The 20,060-nt window shown below is 50.0% G+C and overlaps 1 protein-coding gene across 6 annotated transcripts in view; it reads right to left on the bottom strand.

Moving 5' to 3' along the window:
* The window catches only part of KIAA1671, a 245,237-nt gene that overhangs the window by 115,549 nt on the left and 109,628 nt on the right, over nucleotides 1–20,060 (bottom strand). Inside the window, exon 1 of one of the 6 annotated variants that reach the window (XM_054675954.2) lies at nucleotides 11,322–12,903. The exons of the other annotated variants lie outside the window; for them this stretch is intronic. Within the exon in view, the coding sequence (XP_054531929.1) occupies nucleotides 11,322–11,372 (51 nt within the window). The 5' untranslated portion in view covers nucleotides 11,373–12,903. Of the gene's footprint in view, nucleotides 1–11,321; nucleotides 12,904–20,060 lie in introns of those variants that run through there. 6 annotated transcript variants of the gene reach the window in all.

The following is a 20,060-nucleotide window of genomic DNA, read 5'->3' as shown; positions in this document are numbered from 1 at the left end:
GACAGTCAGAACCCCTGCCTCACTGGCTGTTGAGACAGCCACACACACTCAGGTGTGAAAGTGTGTAGCTCTGCACGTGCTTAAAAAAAAAAGCAGCTGCCCATCAAAGTGATTTGTTAGAACAGGGGTGCCCTCTAGTGCCTCAATCGAGAAGTCATTCCACCCTCGAGGCAGCCAGCAACTTCTACACTGTGGGTTCAATTCCTCCCTTGGATATGTGCAAAGACAGCACCTACTGTGTGCTAGGTGCTCTCCCCACTGGTCTCCACAATGAAATGCTTACACAATCCTCATTTGAGACAGGGAGTTTCTCATCGTAGGTGAGACACAAGATCAGAGACATGAAGTCACCTGTTCAATGTCACAGAGCAGCGAGGGCTGGATTAGAACCCACATCTGTCTGACTCTGAAGCTCCACTCCTTACTGGACTCTTAGAATTGGGAGATTGTGCACAGGAAGAAACTTTAAGAGACTCCAGTCCAATCTTTCATTATACCTACAGAGAAACTGAGTCCCAGAGAGGGCAAATAGTTGCTCAGGGTCACATGGCATTTGCATCCTGGAATCCTGGCTCCTAGAAGTATTTTGCCCACATGTCCAGCCCTCCCAAGCTTCTGCCTTGCATTTATGGTTCCTTTCAGCAGTCACGAGATTGGCATGCCCCTTCTAACTGCTCTAAGCCGTGGAATGTCTGACACCCAGCAATGACTGCTTTGGAACAGTTAGGGCTGGGGCCTCAAAGACCTCCATCTGAGAGTGGGGTCCACTTCAGCCTCTCAGGACAAAGCTCCCAACAGCACGGGAGGGTGACTGAGGCCCATCAAGAACCAAAAAGTGGAAGTCTAGGCTTGGGGAGCCTTTGTTACCACATGGCTCTCTTTTTATTATTGTAAAAAGCAATCTATTTTACATATGGCAAAGACCCTGTGGACTAACAGGCAGGGCAGTGGTCCTGCTTGGAGGGGCCATAACAGGCAGACAAAGAGTCTGAAATTGGCCAGGTGTGATGGTTCATGCCTGTAATCCCAGTGCTTTGGGAAGCCAAGGTGGGAGGATCACTTGAGCCCAGATGTTCGAGGCTTTAGTGAGCTATGATTGCACCATGGCACTCCAACCTGGGTGACAGAGCCAGGCCCTGTCTCTAAAAAAATAAAAATAAATAAAAAACAAAGAGTCTGAAATTGTCACAGTGAGGAAGGTGCTGAGAGGAGCTGGCCTGGGCCCAGCTGAATTCTCAAACCCTCTAGTGGATGTGAGCAGGGCCTTCTGCTCCAAAGGCTCTGGGTACCTCTTCCTGTAGCTCAGAAATGGTGAGGATTTTCCAAGGGGCTGAGGGATCTCACAACAGGGCTTGGTGTTTTAATCCCTGTGTTTTAATCCTTTACAATTCCCCTCCCACCTGAGTATCCCAACAACTCTTAGGCATGGGCAGGGCATGAAAGACCCTTCCCATTGTACAGCTGGGGAAGGGGAGCTACGGGAAGAGGTGGAGAACGTGTGCTGACACCGGTATCTAACTGACTTTTCAAACTCAACCAACAAGTGCAAACCTGGGTCCCGATCTGTCCCCAAGACCCTCTACCCTGCAGTTTTCCTAATGAAAGCTGATGACAGCTCCATCTTTTAGCAGATGGCAAACTCTCAGGGTCATCCATGACTCAAGTCTTTCCTATCCCATGTCCGATCCATGAGCACATCCTGGGGCTCAACCTTCCAACTAGATCCAGAATCTGCCCACTTCTCCTTTTCTCCTGCCCCAGTCTGAGCGGCCATCATCTCCCACCCGGACCACTGCAGTGGTTCCTCACTGGTCCCCTTACTTGAGTCTGTTCCCCACATGACAGCCAGAGGGACCTACTCAAAGGCCAAGCTGGGTTGTGTCAGTCCTATTCAAAGGGTCACTCCCCCATGGCTCTGGTGCCCCCAAGCACGAGGCACAGTCCTTAGAGTGACTGCAAGGCCCGGCATGGTCACCTCCCTGCCCTCACTGCCCACTCTCTCCTCTCACCCAGTCTGCTGCAGCCACCGTGGCATCCCTCCTGTTCTGCAAATGTGCCTGTGCATGCTTGGGCCTTAAAGCCTTTGCACTGACTATTCCTGTTTCCCCCCAAGCTCCCCTGGCCTATGCTCTCCCTGCTTCTAAAGTCTCTGTTCAAATGTCACCTTTTTAGAGAGGCAGAGGCCCCACACACCCAAGCCCTCCAGAACCTTCTTACCTGGTTCCTTCTGTCTTTCCCCAGCACAGCCCACCTCCTGACATACTATACAACGTTCTTACATATACCCATTGTTGATTGCCTGAACACCCCACTAGAATGTTAGTTCTGGCCGGGCCCCTATAATCACAGGTACTCAGGAGGCGGAGGCAGGGGAATCATTTGAACCCAGGAGGCGGAGGTTGCAGTGAGCTGAGATGGTGCCATTGCACTCCAGCCTGGGCGACAGAGCGAGACTCCATCTCAAAAAAAAAAAAAAAAAAAAAAAAAGTTAGTCCCTGGGGCAGGGATCATGGCTGTCTTGTGCACTGACGTATCCCAAACCTTTAGAACAGGGCCTGGTGCATGCAACTGAACTGAACTGAGGACACATCAGGTGCCTAGCACCAGCATCGGCTGCCACCACTTATTCAGCACCTACTGTATGCCCGGCTTTGTTTGCATCGCCTCACTGAGTCCTCAGGCCAACCCACGAGGAAGTTGCTATCAATATTTCTACTCTATAGATGGCAAAACTGAGTTTCTGGGAGGGCTAAGAGATTTGCTCGAGGCCCCATGCTCTATTAATAAGTGGCCCAGTAGGGAATAGAAGCCAGGAGAGACTGACTCGAAGCCCGTTTTTGCCTCCACGACTGGGTCTAAAAAGGCGCCCACAGCTCAAGTCAGATGAAAATCTCTCATGATGCAAACTGTTCCATGGCCCAAACCTCAGGCCCAACTCAAACAGCACAAAAATAGTCATTTCTTCTATTTCAGCCACAGACATTGCTGAGACAAAGCCAAACCAGACCCTTGGCACAAACTGAAGCCACTATGATCTGAGATTCAGAAGCTGGCAACAGTAATTGCTTATGGTGTGCGTGTGGAGTGCCAGGCACTACGATAAGGCCATTTGTCCCCACAATAGCTTTCAACATGTCAGGTCAACAGGGTGGTCCATCAGCCCACATCTATTTTTATTTTTTACTTCTTTTTGAGACAGGGTCTTGCTCTGTCTCCCAGGCTGGGAAGCAGTGGTACAATCCTAGCTTACTGCAGCCTCGAACTCTTGGGCTCAGGTGATCCTTCTGCCTCAGCCTGCTGAGTATTTGAGATTATAGGCATACACCATTATACTTGGCTACTCAAAAAAAAATTCTTTTGTAGAGACTGAGTATTGCTGTGTTGCCCAAGCTGGTCTCAAATTCCTGGGCTCAAGCAATCCTCCCACTTTGATCTCACAGAGTCTTGGGATTACAGGCGTGAGCCACTGCACCTGGCCAGCCCACATCTATTAAGCACCTATTATGGCCAGGCACTGGGCCAAGGGCTGGGAGTTCAGTGGTAAACACACAAGCAACCTCCCTGCCTGACAGAGACTGCATGTAGTCATCAAATTAGCTTTGGAGTCAGATTTCCAAGTTCAAATCCCAGCTCTGCCCCTGGCCAGCTGTTGCATATCTGGTGGTTACTCAGCCTCTCAGAATCTCAGTTTTCTCATCGGTAAAATAATAATAAAATCCACCCCTCAGGGCTATTTGTGAGGATTAATCAAGATCCCACACACTGAGGCACTTAGCGTGAAAGAGGATAGTATCTTTTGCTGTTTCATGACTATTATTATTACTACTGTCACCTAGAGGTGATTACACGCTGAGTGAGGGCCACAGCCAAATGAACAAGTAGCAAGAGGGTCTGGGGAGAAAACAGTGGAACTAACCACATTTAGATTTTTTCCATTCAAAAATCTGGTCACAGAGTCAAACGTGGGGACATGAAGCTTAGAAACACACTGAAAACCACAGTGATTTCCCATCTCCAGGGAGACCGAGGCATGGAACACGGACCCTGCAGGAGGATCTTAAAAGGGCAGGTGAGGGATCTGCACCTTCCCCAAGAAGCTGTCAGAAGCCCCAGCCGGGGTGTCACGCCCCACGGGCCACTCAGCAGTTCCTCACTACACTCAAAGCAGCCACCTCTGCCATGGGAGGCTGGAGTAGAGGAAGCCTGCGAGAGTCAGCCTCACAGACCCTGGGCGGGGCTGGAGAGGCAGCTAGGAAGAGCATGGGACAGGAGGTGGGGGTCCCTGCCATTATATCAGAGCCCTCCCCAGCTCCCAACAAACACCATCTCCATATTAAATGCCCACTCTAAGTCCAGCCCTGTGCCAAGGACACTAATGCCCCTTATTCTTAGCTAATCCTCAGCACAGTTCCTGCAAGGTGGGGCTGACCACTGCCACTTATAGAGAGGGAAACTGACGCCCACAGCCATGATGTGATTTACCAAAAGCCACACAGCCAATAGAGACAGGGCCAGGATTCTAGGCCAGGGTTCTCCCTCCAGAGTCCCGCCTCGCCTAGTGCCACATTCTTCTGTCATCCTCCTCGTTGCAAAGCTTGATATGCATAGAAAGCTTTCCTGTAGGCTGGGAAGTCGCTTCAACACCATGGGCCTCAGTTTCCCCATCTGAGAAACCAGAAGATCAGACTCCACGAAGTAGTAAAAATAATAGAGGGAGAGCTGGGTTCAAATACAGGCTCGAGTACTTCCTAGCCGGGGACCTTGGAGGAGATACCTAGCCTTTCAAGGCCTCAGTTTCCCTAATTGCAAAATGCAGGTAATAATGAGATCAACCCATTGGGGTTCTTATAAGGATATAATGAGATCCCTCTGAAAGGCGTTTAGTACAGGCCCAGGATTTTGTGAGCACTCAGTAGGAGTGGTGGTGGTGATGGTGACTTTTATCATCATATGACTATTGCTTATATCACTAATTACTACTGCTGTAATTGATAACCCCAAGAGAGCAGCTTGATGCCCCTAGCAAGGCCACAGGCCTTGGGACCGTCTGGCGAGGTTATCTCAGCAACAAAGGAGATTAAGTAACTCACAACAGCCACGCCAGAGGCTGTAGCCCTCAGCTACTCTTACTAATAGTTTGAAAGAGAAACTTAATCTCTCTCCCCATGCCCCAACTGTTGCTGGACCAGCACCAAGCTTGATGGTGATAGTGGTTTCTCCCCCCAGAAGAGAAGTGCAGCTATGAGAAGGACTCAGGCCGCCAACAGGAAACTAAAAACATCCCACCACCAAGTGACAACTTTGCAGAAAACCTGTTGCAGCCCACGCTTGGCCCCACTTCTAAGAAGCTGACACAGGAGACAGCTTGAAATGTGAATCAAGATTTAAGGCGGGGAACAATTATGCATACAGTAAACACCTGGGAATAACCTAAGTGTCCAACCACAAAGAATTGGCTACTAGATCCACCAATCCCTCTTCTGGGTATATATCCAAAGTAAATGAAACCAGTACCCCATAAACCAAGGCTGACAACAGGTAGGAATATTAAGCAGCTATTAAATATCATGGTTACAAACTTTTTAAATAACACGGCAGATTTTTTATGCTGCCAGTGGACACACAAAAAGATAAGGACTGACGGGCTGGGTGCGGTGGCTCACGCCTGTAATCCCAGCATTTTGGGAGGCCAAGGCGGGTGGATCACCTGAGGTCAGGAGTTCGAGACGAGCCTGGCTAACACAGTGAAACCCCATCTCTACTAAAAATACAAAAATTAGCCGGGCATGGTGGCAGGCGCCTGTAATCCCAGCTACTCGGGAGGCTGAGGCAGGAGAATCGCTTGAACCCGGGAGGAGGAGGTTGCAGTGAGTCGAGATCACGCCACTGCATTCCAGCCTGGGAACAAGAGTGAGACTTTGTCTCAAAAAAAAAAAAAAAAAAAAAAAAGATGCTCACTGATGACTGGGCGCAGTGCTCACGCCTGTAATCCTGGCACTTTGGGAGATCGAGACCATCCTGGCTAACACGGTGAAACCCCATCTCTACTAAAAATAAAAATACAAAAAATTAGCTGGGTGTGGTAGCACGTGCCTGTAGTCCCAGCTACTCGGGAGGCTGAGGCAGGAGAATCGCTTGAACCCAGGAGGCGGAGGTTGCAGTGAGCCGAGATCGCGCCACTGCACTCCAGCCTGGGTGACAGAGACTCCATCTCAAAAAAAAAAAAAAAAAAGATCGCACTGATTCACTCATTCAGCTGGCAGTGATGAGGCCCTACTAGGGATGAAACTAAAAGCGAAAAAATACAATGTGGGACCCTGAACTAGATCCTGGAACCAAAAAAGAACATTCGTGACAAAACTGGTGAAAGTAGAATAAGACAAGGTTTCTCAGCCTTGTCACAATTGACACTTTGGCCAGGATCATTCTTGGTGCTGTCGAGGGGAGGGGAGGGAAGGACCTGTCCTGTGCGTTATAGGATGTAAAGCAGCATCCTTGGTGTCTACCCACCATATGCCAGTAGCATCCCTGTCCTCAGCTGTGACAATCAAACATGTCTCCAGACATTGCCAAATGTCCCTTGCAGGGGAAAATCACCCCCACTGGAATTTAGTCTGGAGTTTAGTTCACAGTAATGCACCAATGTTAACTTCTTTCTTTTGATAACTGAACCATGGTTATAGTAACATGCTAACATTAGGGGAACCGGGCGAAGGGTATACAGGAACTCCCGCTACTATCTTTGTAACTTTTCTCAAGTATTCTAAAATAAGTTGTTACGTAAAATAGTATGATAGTTCCTCAAAAAACTGAGAATAGATCCACCAATCCCTCTTCTGGGCATATACCCAAAGGAAATGAAACCAGTATCCCATAAAGATATCTGCACTCCCATGCTCCAATGTAGCATCTTCACAATAGCCAAGAGGTGGACACACCCGAAGTGTCCAGTAGCAGATGAATGGATAAAGAAACTGTGGCATGTATAGTTGTATAGTTGGACAGACAGACAGACAGATAGATGATAAATATACTTGTGAACCACAGAATTCAAAAATACAGATTATCAGAGACTTTTCTTCTTTGTACTCATCTGAATTTTCCATGTTTCATGGACACATGTTTCCATATATATATATATATACACACACACACACATATATATGCATATATACATATATATACACATATACATATATATATGCCTCAATTTCTTTCTTTCTTTTTTTTTTTTTTTTTTTTTTTTGAGACACAGCCTTGCTCGGGCTGGAGTGCAGAGCTGTGATCTTGGCTCACTGCAACCTCCGGCTCCCAGGTTCAAGCAATTCTCCTACCTCAGCCTCCCGAGTAGCTGGGACTACAGGCACACACCACCATGCCCAACTAATTTTTGTATTTTTAGTGTAGATGTGGTTTCGCCATGTTGACCAGGCTGGTCTCAAACTTCTGACTTCAAGTGATCCACCCTCCTTGGCCTCCCAAAGCGCTGGTATTACAGGCATGAGCCACCCCTCAATTTCTTTATGTATATATATTCAATAATATATATATATCCTCTCTATATATATCTACACATACACACAACAGATTATACAGCCTTTAAAAAGTAGAAGATCGTGTTATTTGCAACATGATTGAACCTGGAAGACCTAAGTGAAATAAGCCGGGCACAGAAAGACAAAATACTACATGCTCTCACTTATATGTGGAATCTAAAATAGTCAAATACATAAAAACAAAATGGGGCAGGACTGGGCGCAGTGGCTCATGCCTGTAATCCCAGCACTTTGGGAGGCCCAGGCGGGCAGATCACCTGAGGTCAGGAGTTTGAGACCAGCCTGACCAATATGGTGAAACCCCGTCTCTATTAAAAATACAAAAATTAGCCAGGCATGGTGGCACGCACCTGTAGTCTCAGCGACTCGGGAGGCTGAGACAGAATTGCTTGAATCTGGGAGGCAGAGGTTGCAGTGAGCCAAGATCATGCCACTGCACTCCAGCGTGGGCAACAGAGCAAGACTACCTAAAAAACAAACAAACTCAGAATGGGGCAGAGGGGTGTAGGGGGGAGGAATGGAAAGATGTTAAAGGGTACAAAGGTGCAGTTCTAAAGGATGAGTATGTCTAGAGACCGGAAGCATAGTGACTATAGTTAATGGTATTGTATTATATACTGGAAATTTGTTGAGAGAGTAGATCTCAGGTGCTCTTACCAGTCTATAAATAAAAGGTGACTATGAGAGGAGATAGGTATGTTAATTTGCTTGACTGCAGTACTAATTTCACTATGTATATGTATATATACCAAAACATCTGGTTGCACACTTTAAATGTATACAACATTTTAAAATTTATTTAAAACTTTAAAAATTTGCAGGCTGGGTATGGTGGTTCACGCCTATAGTCCCAGCACTTTGGGAGGCTGAGGTGGGAGGATCGCTTGAGCTCCAGAGTTTAAGACAAGCCTGGGCAACATAGTGAGGCCACATCTCTATAAAGAGTTAAAAAATTAGCTGGGCATGATGGCACGCACCTGTAGTCCCAGCTACTCTGGAGGCTGAGGTGGGAGGATCACTTGAGTTCAGGAGGACAAGGCTGCAGTGAGCTATGATCATTCACTGCACTGCAGCCTGGGTGACAGAGTGAGACCCTATCTCTAAAAACAGACAAACAAAAAGGTAGAATAACAGGACAAAGAATGCAGAAGGGAAGGGGGTCATTCACCAGGGAAGACCCTAGTGAATGGGCGACATTACCAGGGCCCAGGGGCAGTGAGGAGGGGCCCATGCTGAAGAAATGATGGATGAACGCATGTTCAAGCTATGCGAAGCTACAGGAGTGGCAGGGGAGCGAGCACCTCCACCTGGCTCTCTGCAATTATTCCTGGTTAGCTGGTCACCAAATCTGACGGTGGCCTCCTGGGAAGCAGGAGGAACTGACATTCTGGGAGCAGCTTCTAGGTTTCAGAAATGAGCTAGAGAATTCAAAGGAATTGCCCCAACAAGCAAATGAGGAAGGCAGCGGGGCCTCGCTTTGCAGATGAGGAAGCTGAAGTTTGGGAAGCTGAAATGGACTTCCCAAGGCCACGGGGCTTCCTCAGAATCCAGGTCCACATTCCCAAGCTTCCTTGAGAGGTCAAGCAAGAGTTTCTAGTTTAGAAGTGCAGACACCTGGGCTAATCTAAGATCCCGGTCTTGTTAACACGTGTGCCAGGCTGTCTTCAGTGACTCAGAGGGACAGAGAAATTGTGGGTAATTTGCAAAACCAGCGGTGGGCCTGTGTGGCTCCTCACTCCCCCAGGACCTGGTCACCCACAGAAGGCAGCGGACAAATGAAAATCTCTCTCATTATCACATCTAGGAAAGACTTTCTAAATCATCCTACCTCTTCATGGTCCAGATGGGGAAACCAAGGCCCAGAGAGGAAAAGACTTGCCCAAGGTCACTAGAGAGGTGGGACACAGCCAGGTGAGGAGCTGTGACTCTGTCACTCCACAAAGCTGCCCCTAGGAGACTGAGGGCATTACCACCCAGCCTCTACTGGCCAGGATGAGCTTAGGCCGGTACCTGGAATGTACCATGGGCATGCCATGGGCTCTTGCTCTTTCTGACATCCACCCCAGCCCTTTGCACATGCTGTTCCCTCTGCCTGGCACACACTTCCCTGGACCCCTACCCTAGCATCAACTGCCAGCTCCTAGGCATCCTCTAGCACTCAGCTTCCTTGGGGAGGCTCTCCTGGCCCCTGCACCCCAACGAGACCATATCCCTTGAGGCACTGTGCACCACCCCCATCCTAACACATACATGGTCCTTGTTTCAGTTCCTTGAGCAAAGTCCAAATTCTCACCAGACTAAGTTCCATGCGGTCAGGGGACCATGCCGTCTTGCTCCTATATTCCAAGTATCTGGCGCTAGCTCCAAACTACTGCTGGTAAGTGTGTGCTGAATGAACATGAGATCGTAGCCATTTGTCGATGAGTTCAACACCTATGCCAAGCTCTAAGTTCTGGGGACCGTGGACTGTATCTTAGTCATCTCTGCATCTCCAGCATGGAGCCCAGAGCCCAACACGCAGCCAGGCACATCAAGGTTATCCAGACCTTGCAAACCACACAATTCAAAGTACGATTATTGGAGACTTCTTTTCTTCTTTGTGCCCGTCTGAATTTTCCATATCTTTTTACCATGCACATGCATTATTTTTGTAATTAAAACATCAATCAATCAATCAATGTTGCCTTACATTTATTATATAAGAATGTTCATATGCCAATGATTGAACAATATGGACTTGGGGGATCTCCTGTTTCCCCACTGCTCTGGGGGGCTCAGGAGGGAGGTGAGACACTCTGGGACTGGCGGCTAAAAGGCAATGTTTCCTAACGTTGTATTTTTAGGAGCGCTGGAAAATTCTCTGGGCAAGAAGGCATCTGAAGTATTTGCAAACACTGAGCAATGGGAAAGATAATATTTCCTAAGACTTTCCCTTTTGGCTGTGCTGAAACCAGTGGCAAATATTCTGGAAAACTCTGAGACCAGCCCATGACAATTCTTCGGTAAGTCCCTCTATTCCCAGAGCCCTGATGGATGTCACACAACCCAGAATCACCTACACCCACTCCTTACTTCACAGAGGAGGAAACAGAAACCCAGAGAGGAGAAGTAACTTGCCCAGGCACAGACAACAGACCAGCTGCAAAGTCAAAGTGAGACCTGAAAGCATTTTATACCTCACAAAGCACTTCCGCACAGCTTCCCTGACTTTGGCATTTCATCAGAAAATATTCTGGGTTTTTTTCCTCTGTTATCCAGAGGAGACAGCACAGTGTGAGTGTTAGGGGGGAAGGGGTCCCAACTTCTTCTATCACTGTGTAGGTTCAGGAAAAGGAAAGCAAAATCTATTATTTTCATCCCATAGAAGACGGACATTCTTACACACACAACAGAGGCAAGAGGGATGTAATTTCAGAATAAAGAATAGTCCTTTAAATCAAATAAATGTTGCTTTCTGAAAAACTCACTGAAGTGGTTCTCGTTCTTCCTGTTTTCTTGAGGACTGGAGGAAAGCCCACATCGGATCCAGGATCTTCATTCCTGTTCAGGAGTCTCAGCTCTTCCTACAAACCTGTGCTACCTCCCAAACCAAGCCCGTTTCCTTTTTCCCCAACATTCTCTCTTCCTTGTAACCTCCACCATTTCTTAAAGAAAACAGAGACATTGCTAACCAGACACAGCCAAAAAGCAAAGTTGACAGGAAGCAGGAGGAGAGGGAAAGGACGTGACCCCGTCCTGGAGCCTGCACTGCCCCCCGCCACTCACCCAGAGGTAGCGCAAGAGCTTCAGCAGGCTGGGGCAGTAGTAATACTCCATTTCCAGCACCCAGAGGTTATGTGGCGAGCACAGTACGGTTTCCAGCTTTCCTCTAGCGGGAGCGGCTCTTCTCACTCCTGTCACGCTGGAGTCAAGTTCAAGGCGGCATAAATCATTCAGAAGCCGGCTCACGGCCAGGGGACCAGCCAGTCGGCTCCACTAATGGCCACGGCTGCCTGGGGAACTGAGAAGCCACCACTCGGTCCTATGAGCCCCGCCTGGGGCATCTCTGGCTTCTCGTCCAGTGGGGCGGGTCCAAGGGTGGATCCTTCTGAACCCAGCTGCCTGGACCCTCACCCTCCCGGGAGCCATAGGCATGGAGGGTTTTCAGTTGTACGGCAAGAAGGCAAGAAGAGAGAAGGTGATGCCCGGGAACTGAATGTGTGCATGCGTGTGTGTGTGTGTTTATGCATGAAGGAGTGTGTGTGTACATGCTTTTACGTGGAGTCAAGTATGTGTGCCTGTGTGCATACGAGTGTGTTTTGTGCATGTGTGGACTGACTGTGTGCTGTGCGTGTGAGCCCAAATGTATGTGGTTCCTCCTCCCCAAACCACATGAGGAGAAGGAGGCCCTGCCACTCGTTACAGGGAAGGAAATCAACTCAGGATCCCATTGGTTTACCGGGCTCCTTTGATGTCAGTCATGTTCCTTTTAAACTCAGCTAAGCTTCTGATCCCCCCTAGAAGGAGGGTGTGGCCATCCCCATTTTACAGAGAGGAAAACCGAGGCCCAGAGAAGTCAAGGGACTTGGCCAAGGTCACGCGGTGAGTTGGTAGCTAAAGCAAGGCTGGAACCCAGGCCTCCCAGCCATGAGTCCTGGGCCCGTCCACTCCTGTGGACACCCAGCCCAGCATGGGGAGTGGGGTGCTGGCAAAGGGAGGGATCAGCTCCCTGAGGCACCAGCTGCCAGCTGCACCAGGTGGGGAGTGAGGAGAATGTCAATTTTCAGAGATTAAAATGCAACAAAAGCACACCTCGGGCAAATCCAAGGCAAACTTTCCCAGATGTTTCCTTCAAAAGAGCATGATTTTAGCAAGTCACCTCATCCTCCTGAGCCTCAGTTACCCCTTCTGTAAAATGCGACGAATTATCCCTGTGTTCAGGGCTTTGAGGATTCAACGAGGTAGAATCCTGCCAAACCATCTAGTTTAGTTTTCATGGTCATACCATGAGGGCAGTATCGTCACTTCTACTGTCCAGATGAGGAAACCAAAACTCACAGGGTCAAAAAGAGGTTCCTGAGGTGAGCAGCAGCTAAACAGTGAGACAGCGATTCAAATACAAGCCAGACGCTCCTGGATCCCCCTACTCAACACCTGCTCCTCATAAGCCGAGGCCATAACCCAGAGACTCCGGCAAGTGAGCGCCGGATGCAAGACAGCTGTGCTTCTGAGGCAAGGTCCTTCTCACTGCTGAGAGGGGAAAACTGAGGCAGGGGAGGTGTTCACAGAGGCACCAGGCAGAGGCCCTGGGTTCTGCACCAGGCTCCCGCCCCCAGCCTGGAGCTTGGCACACTGACTGCCCCAGCAACATCCTGGGCCCATCTGTGCTGCATCCTTCAGCCTCACCACTGGACACCAGGCAGGGCATCTAACAGGAAACTCACTTAAATAAGGAGAGGGTGGGCTGGGCGCGGTGGCTCACGCCTGTAATCCCAGTACTTTGGGAGGCCAAGGTGGGCAGATCATGAGGTCAGGAGATCGAGACCATCCTGGCTAACACGGTGAAACCCCGTCTCTACTAAAAATATAAAAAATTAGCCAGCCGCGGAGGCGGGCGCCTGTAGTCCCAGCTACTCGGGAGGCTGAGGCAGGAGAATGGCGTGAACCCGGTAGGCGGAGCTTGCAGTGAGCCGAGATCGTGCCACCGCACTCCAGCCTGGGTGACAGAGTGAGGCTCTGTCTCAAAAAAAAAAAAAAAAAAAAAAAAAAAAAAACAAGGACAGGGTGCTGGGTGCAGCAGCTGAGAAAACCACGGGGTAGCTTCAAAGCTCTTCAGAGGCAGGCCTGTGGTTTCATTGATTCTCAGCGCCCCACTCCCAGCAGGCACTGGGTCTCAGCTGCTCGCTGCCTGACAAGTCAGGGGTTGGCCCCAGCGATGGCAGAGCCAGGGACTGGCAGCACAGTCAGAAGGCCGGCCCTGCTCCCTGACGGCACAGTCGGAAGGCCGGCCCTGCTCCCTAACTGCCGGACAGTACAGCTGAAAAGCCAGCCCTGCTCACCAGCTGACAGTACCAGTCAGAGGACAGCCCCAGCTGACAGCATAGCCAGAGCACTGGGTCCTGCTGACCAACAAAAGTGCAGCAAAAGGGCTGGTTCCTCTGCACTGGCGGCACCGCTGGAGGGATGATGCCAGCTGCCTGGCTGTACCCCTGGCGCTGCGTGTCCTGGCTGACTGGCTGATGAGTGTCAAGTCTGGGGTTAGGCCCCGCTAACTGAGGGATTAATACAAGTGGGGCATGCAGCGCTTGCGGCTGCCCTACTGAATGACTGTTGCCGTAAACACAGGGGCCCGCCAGGGCCTTTCTGACACCCCTTGGCTGACAGGGGCCACAGTCAGCATGGAGGCTGCTAAGGGTTGACTGTCTGGTCTCCTATCAGCCCAGGACAGAGAAGTGCCCGGAGAGAAAGGGGCTGGAAGGAGGCAGACAGGATGCCAGAGACAGGCGGGATGGAGAGAGGAAGAGAGAATGGCAGGCCAGGCGCAGGGCAGAGGGAGGAAGGTGGGAGGAAGGAGAAGGAAGTTACAGGCAGGAAAGGCATGAGACAGGGAGGGAAGGGCAAGACAGGGAACACAGAGGCTGAAAGGAGAAAAAGAGAAAGACGAGAGACATGGAGGGAGAGGAGAGGGAGATGGGTGGGGTAGGGGTTCTGATGGGAGAGCGACAGGCAGGGCAAGGGATGAACCCCAAAGGAAGTCAGAGAAAGTAAGCGAGACTGATGGCCCGGGAGGTGGGCAGGGACAAAGAGCACCGGGAACAGCCGGGGAGAAAGCTGGAGGTGGCAGTGACAATGGTGACAGGGCAGGGGGCTAAGAATAAAGAGACGTTCAAAGGTCCAAGACCCGGCGAGTCCAAGGTGGAGACAGAGCCAATCTAGGACCAGGTAGGGGGTGTGGGGCGGGGAGCATGGGCAGGTGCCAACAATGGAGACCCCCAAGTCCCCATCTCCCAACCAGAGGTGGTCAGACGCACCAGGGCACACCCCCAGGAGAAGCTGCTCCCAGTGCCCAGTCCTGGTTATCCTGCTCTGGCCGCCCTGACCACCACCCTGACCCGTGGGCCCAGGCAGCCCGGGGAGTGTGGCTGCATCAGAAGTCAGAGGCTGACGAAGTGGAACAGTGTCCTCTCTTCCCGCCCCCAGGGGCCCTTCTCCATGGCAGGGGGCCACCTGCAAGCACAGATGTGACCGAGGCACTCCATACACACATCTTAGATGCTTTCCTTGCTTCCTCATCACTCTTGGGAGAAAATCCAACCTGTTCCCTCCCACCCCAGGCCCCTGTGCACCTCCCACCACTTGACCCCACCCTGTGAGCCAGGCACCCACAAAGACTTTGCCCATGCTGTCAAAAGCAGGCTTCCTCCCCTAAGTGAGTTGAATGGAGACCCCTAAAAACATATGTCCACCTGGAACCTGCAAATGCGACCATATTTGGAAATGGTCTTTGCAGATGTCGAGGTTAAGGGTCATGAGGTGAGATCAGCCTGGATTCTCCAGGGCTATGGTTTGAATGTATGTGTTTCTCCAAAATTCATCAGCTGGAACTTAATTCCCAAGATGAGGGTGTTAAGAAATGGAACACTTGAGAGGTGATTAGGCCATGACAGCTCCACCCTCATGAGTGGAACTGATGCCCATATAAAAGGGCTTGAGGTCAGGCATGGTGGCTCACCCCTGTAATTCCAACATTTTGGGAGGCTGAGGTGGGAGGATCGCTTGAGGTGAGAAGTTCAAGACCAGCTTGGGCAACATCATAAGACCCTGTGTCTATAAAAAATGGAAAACTTAGCCTGGTGTGGTGGTGTGTGCCTGTAGTCTCAGCTACTCAGGAGGCTGAGGTAGGAGGATTGCTCAAGCCCAAGAGTTTGAGGCTGCAGTGAACTATGATCGCAATACTGCACTCCAGCCTGGGTGACAGAGCCAGACCGTGTCTCTAAAAACAATAATAAAAATACTTTAAAAACAAAAATAAAAGAGCTTGAAGGGGTGAGCTCACCCCTTCCATCCCCTCCCTCATTTCCACATGAGAAAACCTGGACAACACCATCTACAAGCAAGCAGGTCCTTGCCAGAAACCAAACCTGCTGGCACCTTGATCCTGGACTTCCCAGCCTCCAGAACTATGAGAAATACATTTCTGTTTCTTTAAAGTACCCAGTCTCGATCAGGCGCAGTGGCTCACACTTGTGATACCAGCATTTTGGGAGGCCAAGGCAGGAGGATCACAAGGTCAGGAGTTCGAGACCAACCTGGACAATATGTTGAAACCCCGTCTCTACTAAAAAGTACAAAAATTAGCCGGGTGTGGTGGCGGGCACCTATAATCCCACCTACTCGGGAGGCTGAGGCAGGAGAATCGCTTGAATCTGAGAGGTGGAGTTTGCAGTAAGCCGAGATCGCACCACTGCACTCCAGCCTGGGCGACGAGCGAGACTGTCTCAAAAAAAATAATAATAATAAAAATAATAATAATAATAATTCTTTTAAAAAAAGTTGAAAAATGGTAGTCCCCTTAGACATAATTTTGTTTGAGTGTTGTTTTTCTTTTTTGGGGGAAAAGAGGAAGGTGGTGCACCATTTTGTTTGAATTAGTTACTAACCAACATTTAAACATCAGAAGGCTTGCATGTAGCAAGGCCATCTTCCAGCCTGTGAGAAGTGGCCTGCATTCCTATGTGGGGACAGGGGCAGGAATGGCATGCGCCACCTGAGGAATGGCTCAGTGACATTCCTCCCACATCTCGCAGCCCAGACATCCGAAATACTACTCTCCAGGACCCCAGGCGGCCACCCATTCCTCATGCTCTCCCTGTGGGCCTACTGTATGCCAGGCCCTGCTTTGGGAACTGACACCCTTTTTTTTCAGGTGCTCAGCCCCACCAGCATGTCATCCATCATCAATGCATCTGTGGCCAGCAGCCTTGATTCCTGGCTCAGCCTTCAACACCCTTCACCATACAGCCGCCGCCTGCTGCCTCGCCAAACCAGCGCTCAAGCACACGTGGCTGCTCAGCCTCCCTGCCTATGCTCAGGCAGGGCCCTCTGCCAGGAATTCCTTTTCCTTCTGTGGACGTTCAACCATCTTTTAAACCTAATGCAAACGGCAAAAAATGAGTCACTGCGCCCTCTCTTCGGGTACAGTAGGATGTGCTGGGTGAGGATGGCCTGTCTTCCTCACAGGGCTGGGAGCTCCCCATGGGCAGAGCCTGGGTCCCAGGTTATCTCTGTAGTCTCGGGGCCTGGCACCAGCCAAGGGTTTAATAGGTGCTCTGTAACTGTTCCCCAAAAGGCAGAGAATTCCCAGTTGTCCCAGCACCGGTCTTGCTCACAATGAAATCATCTTTAGATCTAGGCATGAAGATGGCAGACCTACTGTGTGCACTGCACTGTCGGCCACCAAAGGGGACCCAGGGAAGCCAGACATGTGCCCATCTTCAAGCAGTTTATGATTCCCTGAAAGGTCAGGGCGCAGACAGAACAGGTTCCCAAAGAGGGAAACTGAGGCCTAGGGAGAGGATGAGGTGTCTTATTACAGAGGCATCCCTGGGCCCAGGGGAAGGGTGTGGATGGAGTTAGATTGCCTCATTCCCACACTAGCTAGCTGGTTAATCTCTCTGGGCCCCCACTCCTTCACGTAAAATAAGGATGATGACAGTGCCTGCCCCGGTAGGGTCGCTGGGAGGCATGAATGAGGTACTACGTACAAAGTGTTCAGAATCCAGTACACAGTAAGGGCTCAGCACATCTTATGCTGGGTGCAGTGGCTCACGCCTGTAATCCCAGCACTTTGGGAGGCCAACGTGGGTGGATCACTTGAGGTCAGAATTTTGAGACCAGCCTGGCCAACAGAGCGAAACCCCGTCTCTACTATAACAAAAATTATCCAGGCATAGTGGCACATGCCTGTAATCCCAGCTATTCGGGAGGCTGAGGCTGGAGAACTGCTTGAACCCAGGAGGCAGAGGCTGCAGTGAGCCGAGATTGCGCCTCTGCACTCCAGCCTGGGTGACAGAGCGAGACTCCATCTCAAAAAACAAACAAACACACACAAAAAACAAAACAAACAAACAAAAAAAATCTTAGCTGTGAGTGCCTGGTGGTGTTAGGGAAGCAGGCGCCTGGTAGAGCCAGAGTAAGGCCATGTTCAATCCGACTCCATCTTAAGACTAAAAAGCCACATTCCTTGCTGGTCACAAGATAGTCATGGGATGTTTACAGTTGAGGAAACAGCCTAAAGATACCTACAAGGACGTACTCCTACATCAGCACAGAGTCCAGGTGTCCCAATACCCATAACAGTATGTGCTTGCAAGATAATTATAGTTACGCTTCGGTATACTCACACACTAAAATGTCAAGGATGGTTTTTGTTTTGCTTTTCAAGATTGTTTTATATATCAATAATTTTGGGAAGTACAGGTGGTTTTTGGTTACATGGGTGAATTCTATAGTGATGATTTCTGAGATTTTCGTGCACCCGTCACCCGAGCAGTGTGCACTGTACCCAATATGTAGTCTTTCAACCCTCACCCACCTCCCAACCTTCCCCCCAAGTCCCCAAATTCCATGATATCATTCTTATGCCTTTTCACGCTCATAGCTTAGCGCCCACTTGTGAGAACATATAATATTTGGTTTTCCATTCCTGAGTTACTTCGCTCAGAATAATGGTCTCCGGCTCCGTCTAAGTTGCTGCAGAAGACATTATTCCCTTCCTTTTTTGTGGCTGAGTAGTATTCCATGGTGTATACATATGTGCCACGTTTTCTTTAAATCAATAAAGTAATCAATTTTGTCATGCCGTGCGCTCACCTGCAAGTAGACACAGTTTAGCTTAGCTTTTACATGGACAACACTCCTCTATAAGAAAAACTTAAAAACAAACCCGGGCGGTGGGTGCTCTTCTCACTTTCTGAGGATGCTCTACTCTGTAACAGGGTAGCTTTCAATCAACCATCCCTTCTTACTGCACTCCGGAACTTGCTTTGAATTCCTTCCTGTACGAAATCCGAGAACCCTCTCTTGGGGTCCGTTTCAAGACCCTCTTTTCTGGTAACAATGGCATATCCACTTCAGCCCCCTTGGCTAGCAGAGCAACAAGAGGGAGCCCAAACTGGGGCCAGCCCATCAGAAAAGGGGGTTATCTGCCCCAAAAAAGGCATCTCTGAGCCAATCCCAGGGCAGAGCCAACCCACAGAGCCCTGAAGAGTGTTGTCAGCTGCAGCACATTTGAAATCACTGAAAACACACAGCTAGGGAGTGGCGGGGGGGGGAACGACAGCAAACACATTTTCCATCCTCTCAGTTCCCAGCCTGACCCAACAACTGCCCTCCTGGCCCCAATCGGTTCTCTCCACCATGCGGAGGGGCAGATGGGGTAGATGGGGTCAGCGAAGACAGGACCCAGCAAGAAGGAGCAGCCCAGTCGAAAAGCCTGAAGTCCTGATACAACCAACGCAGATGCGTAAAAAAAATGCCGTGCTGCGTGAAAGGAGCCAGACACAACAAAGCCATGCTGCATGAGCCCACTGACAGGAAATGTGCAGAAAAGGCAAGACTGCAGAGACAGGCCGCAGACGAGTGGCTGCCAGGGGCTTCCGCTGGATGGGGTGGGGGCTGGGGGGAGTGCCTGCTAATAGGTACAGCGCTTCCTTCTGGGGTGAGGACAATGTTCTGGGCTAGAGAGTGATCCCTGGGCAACTTGGTACATTTACTAAAAATTACTGTACACTTCAATCGAGTGAATTTTATAGTCCGTAAATTATACTTCAATAAGTTATTGGAGGAGGAGGAGGAAGAAGAAAAAAGAGGAGGAGGAGAAGAGAGAGGAAGGGGTAAAGGTGGAAGAGGAAAAGGAGGGGGAAGAGGAGGAGGAAGAGGAGATGGGCCCGGTGCAGTGACTCAGGCCTGTAATCCCAGCACTTCACGAGGCTGAGGTGGGAGGATCACTTGAGCCCAGGAGTTCAATACCAGCCTTGGCAACATGGCCAGACCCTGTCTTGATTTTTAAAAAGAAAAAAAAAGTGCAGAAGGAGGAGAAAAGGGAGGAAGAGATAAAAATGGAAGAGGAAGAAGAGGAAAAGGAGGAGAAAAAACAGGAGGAAGAGAAGAGGGAGGAGGAGAAAAGGGAGGAGGAAAAGAAGGAAGTGGAGAGGAGCAAACCGTGCCAAGGGATGAGAAAAGAGGGAGAAGCAGCTAGAAGGTCTTGCCTGGGCATGCGCAGGGCCAGCAGCGCCTACAACCTGGCTGGAGCGCTCCCTCCCCACTCAGTCAGTGAACATGATTAAGCCCTACCAGGAGCTGGGAGCGAAGCTGCTGGGAGCAGGGATCTGCACTCAGGTAGGCCTGGGGTTCAAATCCCAACTCCGGCCCTGCCAAACACTGTCATCCAGGACAACCTGCTTCTCTTCTCTGTGCCTTGGTTTCTTCAGACATAAAATGAGGCTGAGAATAACAACAACAATC

This window comes from Pan troglodytes, chromosome 23, assembly GCF_028858775.2.
Source record: "Pan troglodytes isolate AG18354 chromosome 23, NHGRI_mPanTro3-v2.0_pri, whole genome shotgun sequence".
NCBI lineage: Eukaryota > Metazoa > Chordata > Mammalia > Primates > Hominidae > Pan > Pan troglodytes.
This window is presented reverse-complemented; position numbering and strand designations above follow the sequence as displayed.